Source organism: Haliotis rufescens, unplaced genomic scaffold, assembly GCF_023055435.1.
Source record: "Haliotis rufescens isolate VD_foot unplaced genomic scaffold, xgHalRufe1.0.p SCAF_4, whole genome shotgun sequence".
Classification (NCBI taxonomy): Eukaryota; Metazoa; Mollusca; class Gastropoda; order Lepetellida; family Haliotidae; genus Haliotis; species Haliotis rufescens.
In genome coordinates this window covers 55437772-55450352 of record NW_025964112.1, presented here as the reverse complement: position 1 = coordinate 55450352, position 12581 = coordinate 55437772, and the positions used below count along the sequence as shown (strand labels likewise).

The 12581-nt window shown below is 43.6% G+C and overlaps 1 protein-coding gene across 2 annotated transcripts in view; it reads right to left on the bottom strand.

Moving 5' to 3' along the window:
- The window catches only part of LOC124114876 (contactin-like), a 109244-nt gene that overhangs the window by 8039 nt on the left and 88624 nt on the right, over positions 1–12581 (bottom strand). For both annotated transcript variants that reach the window (XM_046475679.2, XM_046475671.2), the window contains 10 exons: positions 11440–11581; positions 10338–10628; positions 8968–9134; positions 8199–8325; positions 6752–6907; positions 6244–6387; positions 5437–5531; positions 3226–3315; positions 1675–1822; positions 13–134 (listed from right to left, as the gene is read on the bottom strand). In XM_046475679.2, coding sequence (XP_046331635.2) covers positions 13–134; positions 1675–1822; positions 3226–3315; positions 5437–5531; positions 6244–6387; positions 6752–6907; positions 8199–8325; positions 8968–9134; positions 10338–10628; positions 11440–11581 — 1482 coding nt within the window. The remainder of the gene's footprint in view (positions 1–12; positions 135–1674; positions 1823–3225; positions 3316–5436; positions 5532–6243; positions 6388–6751; positions 6908–8198; positions 8326–8967; positions 9135–10337; positions 10629–11439; positions 11582–12581) is intronic.

Genomic DNA, 12581 nt, shown 5'->3' with positions numbered 1-12581 from the left:
ATTTTAACCTACCTGGTACCCCTGCACTCTGCCCTTCATCGCTTGCCGTGTATCGGGCACAGGGTCCCACGTCACCATGATGGCTGTACCGTTGTAAGAGTCGCCGTTCAGATTGGTCGGTGTCGCTGTCGGCACTAGAAAAACACGCTCAATATAAATTAAGCTCAAATAGGAGGAATTTACATAAGGATATTTCCTTAAACTGGGTTAACTTATGTTGCATTGACATTTATGAACAGATAAACTCCCGGGCAAAAGAAGGTGTACACTTGAAAAATGGATTTAGCCAAAACATTACAAACGTAATCAAAACGTTACAAGGCTGAAAACTGTCACCGAAACAATGCAAACGTAAGGTCCAAAACACAACTATGTCACCCCTACCAAATACAGTAAACTACGGTTAAAACGAACTAAAAGGGATTACTATTTTTAGTTCGTTATAACCGTAGTTCGTTATAAGCATATATACAGCATAACTACAGCAAATAGTCGGGACTAAAAAGTGAGTTCGTTATATCCGTCAGTTCGTTATAAGCGTGTTCGTTATAACCGTAGTTTACTGTACGTCACTATCGAATAAGCATTTGTTTCAATTTTAGCCGCTAACAAACATGGGCGCACGTGTATACTTTCTTTTGATTGTCATGTTCACAGTTTTTGACACACGTTTTTGTGTGATACATATCTAAAACATCCCATTCTTAATTTATGAGCAGAATTTCATCAATATTATTTCGGATAACTTTTACCAACAAGTTCTTGATGATTTAACAAGTGATAGTTGATCATTGTATCGGGCAAGAATTGTAACATTTAATGATAAATTCACTTGACTTGGTATCTTCCTGGTATTATACATGCATCGATTGCAAAAACCTATGATAATCCTGGGGGCGGTCGGGTAGCCTAGTGTTTAAAGTGTTCGCTCGTCACGCCGAAGACCCGGGTTCGATTCCCGACATGGGTACAATGTGTGAAGCCTATTTCTGGTGTCCCCCGCTGTGATATTGCTGGAATATGGCTAAAAGCGGCGTAAAACCATACTCACTCACTATGATAATGGTGAAACCCTCAATTATCCAGTTTAATATACACATATATCTCACTTTTATTTTGATATTTTCCCATTCACTTCCATAGTTCCGTTTCCGAAGTGATTCAACCAACTCCATCTCTTATCCCTAACCTAGCACAGAAGTCCCCTCATCTTCAACCAATCAACAACCAATCAAACCAACCAATCAAAATGCCTCTTCTGAACAAGTTCGACCTAGCTCTACATTAAAAATAGCATCCGTGTCCAGTCTAGTACCGGTATTATAGTGTTAGCCCATTCAGATACCATGTCACAGTTTTAACAACGATACCCACTCAGACCAAGTCCTTGTTTTATTTTCTTAATGCTGAACACCAGGTAGGGTAACAACATGTACCACCTTTTGGCGTCTTTTGATGTGACGCAGCCGGGGATCGAACCACTGACCACCCTTCTCCGTGCAGACCTCTATCCACTAGACCACGGAGGCGGTCGTAGTCATCTGTAGCGCCGTGTCATTTGAACCAGATTCAAACACAGGTAATATGTATGGTGGTGAATAGGCCCTGGGAATATATCCTAATCAGATGGAGATAGTACGCGCAGGATAATGGGGGGTACTGAAAGAAACGTACTGTCCTCTGCCGACAACACGATGTTGATGGTGGAGTTAGGACCCTGCCCGAGACTGTTGAAGGCTGCCACCATCACCTCATACTCCAAGTAGTAGTTTTCACCGCCGACCGTCGTCACCCACTCCCCCAGATGACCTTCCACCGAGCCCTGAAAAACGCAAATGCAGATGACAAGATGAGTGAGTGAGTGAGTTGGGTTTATCGCCACTTTTAACAGTATTCCAGCTTAATGTGGGAGGAAAGCCCCAAGTGATGCAGGTCTCAGACGTTTACCACTTTGGTGAAACCCACGAGCACGGGTATGGTGCTGACAAACCTAGAAACATAGTCGGGACGAACCGGGATTCGAACCCACAATCACAGGTTTCTGGCGTGCCCAAGGGACGCAACTCTGCACAGCGAATCGCGGCGCCTTAGACGACTGGGCCACCCGTGCCCCCAGATGACAAGATGAATGTGCTAGGACAGACTACGTTTGGGTGCGGGTGCGGGTGCGTGGGCTGGATGGGGTTGTTTCTGATTTTGGGCCCAAATATTCAGGTCGGTAGGTCGAAAAAATCAACAACAAAAATTCAATTTCAAATACGGTTTTTGATTTCCTCAAAATGTTAGGTAGGAAGGAAAAAACGTAAGGCAGGAGGAATTGGGATGCGTCGTAATTTGTTTTGCTGTGAAGATTTTAAAGTAATAATTAAAGTATTTAAAATAATATAATCTATATAGATTGCGATAGGATATGAGGTCTTTTTAAACATTTTATTTATTTCTGGTTGACGGAATGAAAAACACCCACCACTTTTTTTCACGTCAAGTCGGCGGATTCCTAAAGCAAGTTTAAAAACAGGTCTGGCCTAAAATGTCAAAATATATGAAAAGAACACGTATTTCGTTATTAAATTCCATGCACCCGACATTAGTGCTGAACATTACGCCAAAGGGTTGATAGATCCATAACCTTCCGATATTGCTTATTTTGATTATGTTGTGTAGAAGTAATATGGCTTTATTCTGCTGGCTCATCGAAAAAAACACGATATGATCTCATCCATACGTAACAACGTTAGGTCATAAGATTTGAACTAATAATGTTTATTTGTATCATCGATTCATTCCTCTTTCTTCGTTACCTTGTCTGAAAAAGCTACCCGTACCTCTGAAACGGATTATCTGTCCGTCTTTGAAGAATGCCTAACCCCATCACACGCCTCCTGGGACAAGTAACACAATGCAGATAACACAATGCATCGGCGCAGATAACACAATGCATCGGCACAGATAATTTGTAGGACCTTGTATCTCATTGGTTCTTCTCTCAATATCACAATTGTCATCAACTTATAACAATTAACGATTACGTATTATTATTATGAAAATTATTATTATTATTAACAGATAAAAAAAATGCAGCAAAGAGGGTTTGGGTGATCCTTGCAGTCAAGCTGCTTAGGCGATGATGATGATGATGATGATCATCATCATCATCATCATCATCACCATCATCACCATCATCATCGTTGTTATTGTTATATCCAGATTGACTGAAATCAATACCTTCTGCCAAAGTCCGCCACTGTCCGTCTGTTTCCGGAAGTAAATCATGTAGCCCAGATCATCTCCGTTGAAGTCTTCCAAATGCAGAGGCTGGGACAAAGGTCAACAGGGTAGAGACAAGACAATTGCAATAAAACCGCAAACTCCTTTCGGATAACAAATTACATCGAGTTATCATTGACAGCAGGTTCCCTTTGTCTGACATAAAGGACCTAACCTTAGACACAGGATATGCTTTGATCACTGCTTCTTCTTTCATGTCAATGAAACCTATGAGCACGGATATGATGCTGACAAACCTAGAAATATAATCGGGGCGAACCTAGATTCGAACCCACAAACTGGCGTGCTCAAGGATAGCAAATATGCACAGCGAATTGCGACGCCTGGATGACTGGGCCACCAGTGCCCCCTTCTGTGAAAGGGGCAGCGGAACATTTCAATATTTTTGCACAAAACATTTTGTTAAGGTAGTCAAGCATGTCCTGCGAACCATATATAGTTTTGGGTAAATCCTGAAGACTACTCAATACCCACACTGTGTACTTATTGTATGAGAGGTGGATGAATCGTTCAGAACCAGAACTATGATGGACCGCATTCCTTGAATCGCTTGCTAATTCTTTATCAGCATAATCCCTTCCAAGGTCCACACTTCTGTCAACGATGACAGTCAATCTCATTAAAATCAGATGTTAGTTCTCGCTATCGCCAAACAAAGATCTGAGGACATCCCATTACGGGTCACGTCCCGACGACATTTCATCCGACCAATCAAAGCGTCGCTTACCAAATCTTGAAAGTGACAGTCGAAATGGGTTTTCTAATCAAAATTATCGTATATCTCTCGCTTCCGTGGGATAAACATTTGGACGGAGGAGGGGTTGCACAGTACGTGGGAAGCACTGCCATACAATCGCAACCATATATTATACATTCCGGAATTTTCGTTTGTTTAGTTTTCAAAATTTTAATGGAGAACTGTGTCAACATATTTTTCAGGCGTAGTCTGAAATGAAAGTCGCCAAGTTGAAACTAGTGCCGTAAAGCTCGAGAAAGCTGCTTTTCAATTGTTTGATGTCGACTTCTTCTTAGAAATTTCAGTGGTCGGTCAAAGTTCGCGAAATGTCGTTCTGACGTGACCTGTAATGGGATGTCCTCAGGTCTTTGTTTAGCGGCAGCGAGAACTTTATATTTTATTTTTCTTCTGATTTTAATGAGATTGCGATGATAGTGGGCCTAGATCCCACCAGTCTAGGATGCTTCCTGCTGGGGGCGTTAACGTCCGCAATACTCCATTTATGTGCGAGGTGGAAACATGTGCATTCTGCTTGCAAGTATCAGCATCACTACATAAGTCGCCAGACAGAATCATCACAGCTGCTTGGTAAGAGCAGCCCCATGGATAGTGGGCCTAGAATACATCCCCAGCACTCACTGCTGGTCGTAAGAGCCACCTCGTGTTCAGGCTCTGTGACTTGGTTGTTCTGCGTGGATCACTGCTCGTCGTCAGACACTGGTTTGCCTGCTACTGACAAGATCATTTACAGGCCGCCGTGAGATAGCTGGAGTATTGCTGACAAGATCGCCTCCCATTCACAAACTGATTCTGGTCAATACATCCATTTTACCGATATGACGACTCGCATGACTTAGCCAACTGGCAGTCCCAGTTTGATTCAAACACCACGTTGACGACTAATATAAAGTACAGGAAGTAACGCCGCCAGTGTATAAGTGTTATTGAAGAAATATCGAGGTTTAAAAATTAACTATACAACATGAAGCCGAACTACAGCAAGTAGCGAAGACGTCGGTATTATTGGACGTTTATGACGATTATCACGTCACCAGGGTTCTAACTTCCACTATGTGTCTCCCCTTATTTATTATTAACAGAATCTAAGGTCGAGGATATTGGTGCTTTAATGTCTCGCTTTATGTTCAAGGTCAGTGTCAATTGCTCAGAACTAGCGGTATACCAATGACATCGCCAATGAGAGTTACCTCCCCAACAGTGGAAATGTGAGTATGAAACTGGTTCCACAAGCCAGGCTTAGCGCGATTTTGCCTTCTACTAGTTCAGGTAGACAGGAACCCAGTCTATGTGAGTATGAACCTGCTCTCGCACCTTGTTTCTCCAATATGTGTGCCACCTATCGGATGATGGTCTTAATGACCAAACATTACAGATACTCTCCTCCGACTCACCTCCCACGTGACCTTGAGCGCCCCCACTGTGCCTCCTCCACCTCCAACGTCTTGTGGGGCCACGACTGGAGCTGCGTTTGGGATCTTGTACGTTGCTGCGTGAAATAAGGGTAGCGAGGAGTTTGGCGACGAACTAGCAACTGCATCGCTTATTACTAACTTAATTAATTATCCCGTATAATATGTCTTTCCCCGTTGGATAGAATTGATCCCCAGCAACCAATATGCTTGTACTGGTCGGGAGTCAGGTTCTTTTTCATGGTTCATTGCGTGCCATCCTGCACCGATCGGGTTAGGCGTTGCTCATAATATCAATCACCTATTTGTCTGGTCCATATTCGATTACTTACCTGCCGTACATTCGGGTAGCCTAGTGGTTAAAGCGTCCGCTCGTCACGCCGAAGACCAGGGTTCGATTCCCGACATGGGTACAATGTGTGAAGCCCATTTTTGGTGTTTCCCGCCGTGATATTGCTGGAATATTGCTTAAAGCGGCGTAAAACCAAACTCACTCACTCACTCACTCACCTGCCGCCACAGATGGAATATTTCTAAAGGCGATATTAAGATTAACAATTATGATTAGCGTAAAAGCCTACTTAAATAACATCGGTTTATCACAATGGATGATCTGGCTGGATTGTTTGTCAATGTACCAACGGGCGTGGTTGTTTGTTCATGATATCAATCATTGGTTTCTTTGACTATGGTGCCGCAATAAAGTTTACATATTGCTAACTGCGGCTTAAAACAGTTTTATATCACACACTATCAGTAATTATTCCAATCTTCCCCGACCCGACTTACATGAATGCACACTAGGAATCCCACTTCCATACATGTTGCTGGCTATGACCCGGAAGTTGTAGGATGACCCGGGTCTGAGGCTGCCGAGTTGTGCAAAGCGCCTGTCTGGATAAGTGCTGTCTACTGCTACTTCGTTTGGAATACCTGGAACATAACGTGACATGGAGGTAGAGTGAAATGCACGATAGGGACGCCCGGATTAGCGCCAGTTTTATTGTGCTTGCCCACCGAGATACCATGCCGCAGTTGGATATCGATGCCTCATCCAGACACTGTATACCGACTCCGAGCTTACCAGTCCTTGTTTTAACTCCCTAATACCGAGAACCAGGTAGGGTAACAACAAGTACTGTCTTTTTGGTATGACGTACGCGGTCGGGGATCGAACCACCGGGTGTTTTGGGGATCGTTATTCAGTTCATTGTCACTTCAGGATGGTTTGTTATAAATGAGTATTCGATATATGGGACTTCGGTATATCCGAAGGTTCTGTATTGTATTTGCTCACCATCTAGAATGACCCTCCATTCCGGCCGGTAATCTGTACGAAACTGGACAGCAAATGACGTCACAGGCATGCCGTGAGTTGTCCCGATTGTCCATGTGACAGTTGCTAATCTTCCTGTTATCTCTGCAAATACTCCAGCTGGTTCTCCCGGCGGCCCTGAACAGACAGGTTTGGAATGCATGTAACTACTGATATTCCTTCCCCAGACAAGAAAACATGGAGCAGTCAATAAGATACATACATGAGTGCATATCGCTCCCACGTATAACATGCTTGCTGTAAAAGGCGACTATGCTTGTCGTAAGAGGCGACTAACGGACCGGGTGGTCAGACTGGCTGACTTGGTTGATGCATGTCATCGATCCCAATTGCGTGGGTCGATGCTCATGATATTAATCACTGGATTATCCTGTCCAGACTCGATCATTTACAGACCGCCGTCATATAGCTGGAATATTGCCGAGTGCGGCGGTAAACAACCAACCAACCAACCAACCAACCCATGTATAAATTTATGCTTAAACAAGTATGCTGAATAAGAGTAACATATCAAAGGGTTATTCTATTGTAGTGAGTGAGTATGGTTGTACGCCGCTATAGCAATATTGCAGCAATACCACGGCGTGGGACACCGGAAAATGGGCTTTACAAATTGTATCCATGTGGGGAATCGAACCCGGGTCTTCGGCGTGACGAACCAACGCTTTAACCACTAGGCCACCCGACCGCCCCTGTTATTCTATTGGAAATTTACAAGCGTGTGAGATTTAACATAGCTGGGAATAATATTTCCGTCATATCATGGCGTGTCAACTAGATGTGAATGGTGTAGTATCTATAGTTTCAATAGGGGGCACGGGTGGCCCAGTCGTCTAAGGCGCCGCGATTCCCTGTGCAGAGTTGCGCCCCATGGGCACGCCAGAAACCTATGGTTGTGGGTTCGAATCCCAGTTCGCTCCGATTATGTTTCTAGGTTTGTCAGCACCATACCCGTGCTTGTGGTATTCACTGAAGTTTGAGACCTGCACCACTACGGGCTTTCCTCCCACATTAAGCTGGAATACTGTTAAAAGCGGCGATAAACCCAAGTCACTCACTCATTATAGTTTCAATAATCAATGTCCGAGCTACATCACGGCGGTATGTAAACAATCGTGTCTGGACCAGATAAACCAATGGTTGATGTCAATGTTGATGAACAAAGGCCACGCCGTCGATGACGCAGATTCAACCAAGTCACCGAGCCTGACAACCCGATCCATGTTAATCACCTGGTACAACAAGCAAAGGTGTCAATTTCTACCCTGGAATTCCCACAGCGATTAACGTATTAGCGGATCCTGGAGGCTAAGGGACGCAATTCAGCACAGCGAGCGTCCTTGACCTTTCCTTTGTATTTTAATAGCAAATTTCTTCTTTGTTTTCAGTTGATTCGTATGATACTTACCTAAAACAGTGAGCACTGCTGACAAGGATGCTTTGTCCTGCACAGTTTGAGCGTTACAAGTGTACACCCCGTGATGTTTAAACTGGGCGTTCTTGATGTAAATCCCAGGGCCCATTTCTCGCCTACCCTGACAAGTAAAGCAACGGAGGTAGAGAAATCACACAATGACTATTAAAACAAAGGGACACAAAGTGAGGTGAAATGGGGTTTAACGTCGCGTCCAAGATTATTGCACTCATATAGCGACGTGCATGTACTAGTGTTTGTGTGGCTGCTTGTAATAGTCCGGACTGATGCCGATTTATAGTGCGAGCTCACTGAGATACCATGCCGCAGTTTAACATGAATACCCCACTCAGACACAGTATACTGACTCCGAGCCGACCAGTCCTTGTTTTAGCCCCTTAATGCCGAGCGCCAGACAGGGTAACAACAAGTTGAATGGGTCATGAATATTTATCATCAAATAGAAAGCAGATATACACTGAGTACTTGAGAATGTTTTCCGACATGATACACCTATTTTCCCGAAGTTCAGCGGAGTGAATGGCACTCTAGACAGTAAATTTGCTTCATTTCAATAATATGTCAAAGAATTCATATTGATTAAGGAAAAACATTATTGTGCTTTGTTGTGATATGTTTCATATTTCAATTACGTATTCAGTTTGTACGAAACAAACTGTTTATCCTGGAAGTCAACTGAAGGCTAGATTGATCATCGACAGTAAGTATCTGAGAAAGAGATTTTGTAGTTCTAAGACGATACCATAGAAAAGTGAGGATCCTTATCGGTGTCGATCATGACGTTGTTGAAGTACCAGATGTACACGAGGTCGTGTGCTCGACGGTTAAAGGACGCTTGGCAGAAGAGGAAAGCTGTGTTGTTCTGAACGACCCGGGTGCCGCTCGGACTGATGGACAGGGTCGTCCGCTCTGAAACACAGTTGACAATGAAGTGTGTATACACTTAAAATGTGCTTGCAACATTGAATATACGTTTTTATATTTGTATATCAGTTTTGTTAACTGATATTGCAAATTAGTTGTGTTACATTTTTTAATGACTTTTTAAATAGACATTATGTAAGCGTATTAATTTACGTTACGGAATGGAAACTCGATCTTTAGATAGTTATTTAAATTACAATAATATGACGTGACCACATATGAGCATCAGTCATAGAAGTTAGTCAATCTCATTAAAATCAGATCTTAGTTCTCGCTGCCGCTAAACAAAGATCTGAGGACATCCCATTACGGGTCACGTCAGAACGACCTTTTGCAAACTCTGACCGACCAATGGAATTACTGACAAGAAGTCGACATTAGCCAATCAGAAGGCAGATTTCTCGTGCAAGACGGCACTAATTTCAAATTGTCGACTACGCTTCGAAACATATTTAGACAAATTCTCGCTTAAAAATTTGAAACCTGAACAAAAGAACATTCTCGAATGGCTAATATATGGTTTGGATTGTATAGATTCAGTCGTTAAGCCCGTAACTATCGTTCGGAATACCCCGTTTTAAAGTTTTCGAGGCTGCATGATTAGAAATCATATTCCTACTGTCACTTTCATGATCTGATAAGCGACGCTCTGATTGGTCGGATGAAAGGTCCTTCTGACGTGAACCCTAATGGGGTGTCCTCAGATCTTTGTTTAGCGGTAGCGAGAACTAAGATCTGATTTTAATGAGATTGAGAAGTTAGCCGTTCTTCTAACCAAAGACATCGCTTCGATTCACAACATTCCCACCACTGTCCCCTGTCACCACAGTGTTGGGATATCACAAAATATCGACAGAAAACCCAATTACCTCATTCACCCACGCCTTTCACCTGTATGCTCTACCATGTGTCAATATAATACGTAGTTAAACGTGCTCTATTTTGTCTGTTGTTTAACGCCGCACTAAGCAATATTCCAGCTATATGACGGCGGTCTTTAAGCAATCGAGTCTGGACCAGACAAACCAGTGATTGACATCATGAGCATCGACCCACACATTTGGGATACGATGACATGCATCAACCAAGTCAGTGAGTCTGACCACCTGGTCCCCTTGATCGCCGCTTACGACAAGCATGGGTTGCTGAAGACCAATTCTACCCTTTATGGGTCTCAGACATACTCACCTACAACTTCCAGTTTCCCACCACTGGAGGCACTTCCTTTGTCGTTGGTAGCTGTACATTCGTAATGTCCGGCATCTGAGCCTGTGACATCTGTAATCAACAGGTTACCATTGGCCAACAGCTGGAGATGTCCCGCCACGCCGGTAGATAACCCTAAACTACGTCCGTCTTTCTTCCATGTTATTTCCGGTTTGGGCGCGGCTTCTGGTTGACAGATGACGGTTGCATTTCCTCCAACTGTGGCCAGCTGAGACGGATCGACAGGGTGCTTGGCAAACGTTGGCGCAAACTCTGAGAATGAAATAACGTACAGTCAACTACGGTTATAACGAACTCGCTTATAACGAACTGACGGATATAACGAACTTACTTTTTGGTCCCGACTATTTGCTGTAGTTATGCTGTATATATGCTTATAACGAACTACGGTTATAACAAACTAAAATTAGAAGTCCCTTTGAGTTCGTTATAACCGAGGTTTACTGTACATATTAGATCGATTCGGTTGTCCAGTAGCGTTGACAAGTCATTGTTGATCATAGATGTGTGCAATCTGTCCGCATATATTCGCGACCAAGTGCCAGCTTTTAAAGTTTCTGTTTCCAACAGTTCTTCAAGACTATTTCAAAGCGCACTGAAAACGGCGGAGAGCTTACGATTCTGTTTAGGTGAGATAAAATGCGGTTTAACGTCGCGTCCAAGATTATTGCACTTATATAGCGACGTGGCTGCCGATTTCATAGTGCCAGCCCACTGAGATACCATGCCGCAGTGTAACACGAGTATCCCACTCAGATACAGTATACTGACTCCAAGCCGACAAGTCTTGTTTTAGCCTCTAAATGCCGAGCGCCAGGCAGGGTAACAACAAGTACCATCTTTTAACGTTTTTTGATATGACGCGGGCGGGCATCGAACACCAGATCTTAAGCTATCTGGGCAAACACTCCGCCATTAGACCACGGAGGCGGTCGATTCTGTTTAGAATACGGTCACAAGAATACGACTGTCGTAAATCAATGCGGATTGTTCCAGGACAGTTTGACATAATCATCAACACAGAAGGAGCACGCCTTGCATGATCCCCTTGAAATGGACCTACCTAGAACTCGCAGCTCAGCGCTACTGTATGTGGAACCATGCAGATTTTCTGCAGCACACTGGTACATTCCATTGTGTTTCGAGGGTTGAGCAGATGTGATCACGAGCACGTTCTTGTTGACTTCCACGTCCCCTGGTACAGACTACAGAAGAAACGTCACAGAGTTTAATAACGATCATCAAATATATTTATCAAGATTTTCGCCTCTGATTTAGAGTGAAACAAAAACACCAGGCGTTACTGATACAGGTATAGAAAGAGCAACACCTGGGGTGAGTGAATGTTGTTTAACGCCACAGTCCAGTGTCACGGGGGCTGTAAATAATCCGAGTCTGGTCAAGGCAAATGTATTTGATAGCATGAGCAGCGACCACGTCTCCGTGTACGGTCAGACTCAACAAGAATGGGGGCTATTCTATCTCTGATTCCCCATGTAAACGGTTCGGATTCTCCAGAATTGCTTCCTCAACAGTATAACAATTTGTGTATTATCCAAGAATTCCAGTAGCGATGCCGTTTGAGGAAAAAGGACCCTCGGTTATATTTGTATTTAAATAGCAAACCATGAGCAGTCTATGAAGTATGGTCCTCAAACCACTTCAAAACAATCTCAAAAACAAACAGATCTCTATGCAAAACGTGAAGAGTAAGTTTGGGTTCAAGGCCGATTTGAACTTTATTTCAGTTGTATTATGGCGTCAGCTTGATGTGGGAGGACAGGTCAAAGTGATGCAGGCCGAAGATGTACCCGTGAAGATCCGGGGTAGAATAGTTCTTCAGCAACCCATGCTTGCCGTAAAAGGCGACTATGCTTGTCGTAAGAGGCGAATAACGGGATCGGGTGGTCAGACTCGCTGACTTGGTTGATGTCATCGTATCCCAATTGCCTAGATCGATGCTCATGATATCGATCACTGGAATGTCTGGTCCAGACTCGATTATTTACAGACCGCCGTCATATAGCTGTAATATTGCTGAGGGCGACTTTAAACAACAAACAAACAAAGAGGTCGTAGATGATTTACCCAGTTAACCTGATGACCAGGGGGGTGGTGAATCTTGGATTCGAACCCAACGATAGCGGATCCTGGCAAGGCAAACGGGATTCCACGATCTAAGTTTTTTCTCGTTAGAACAACCAG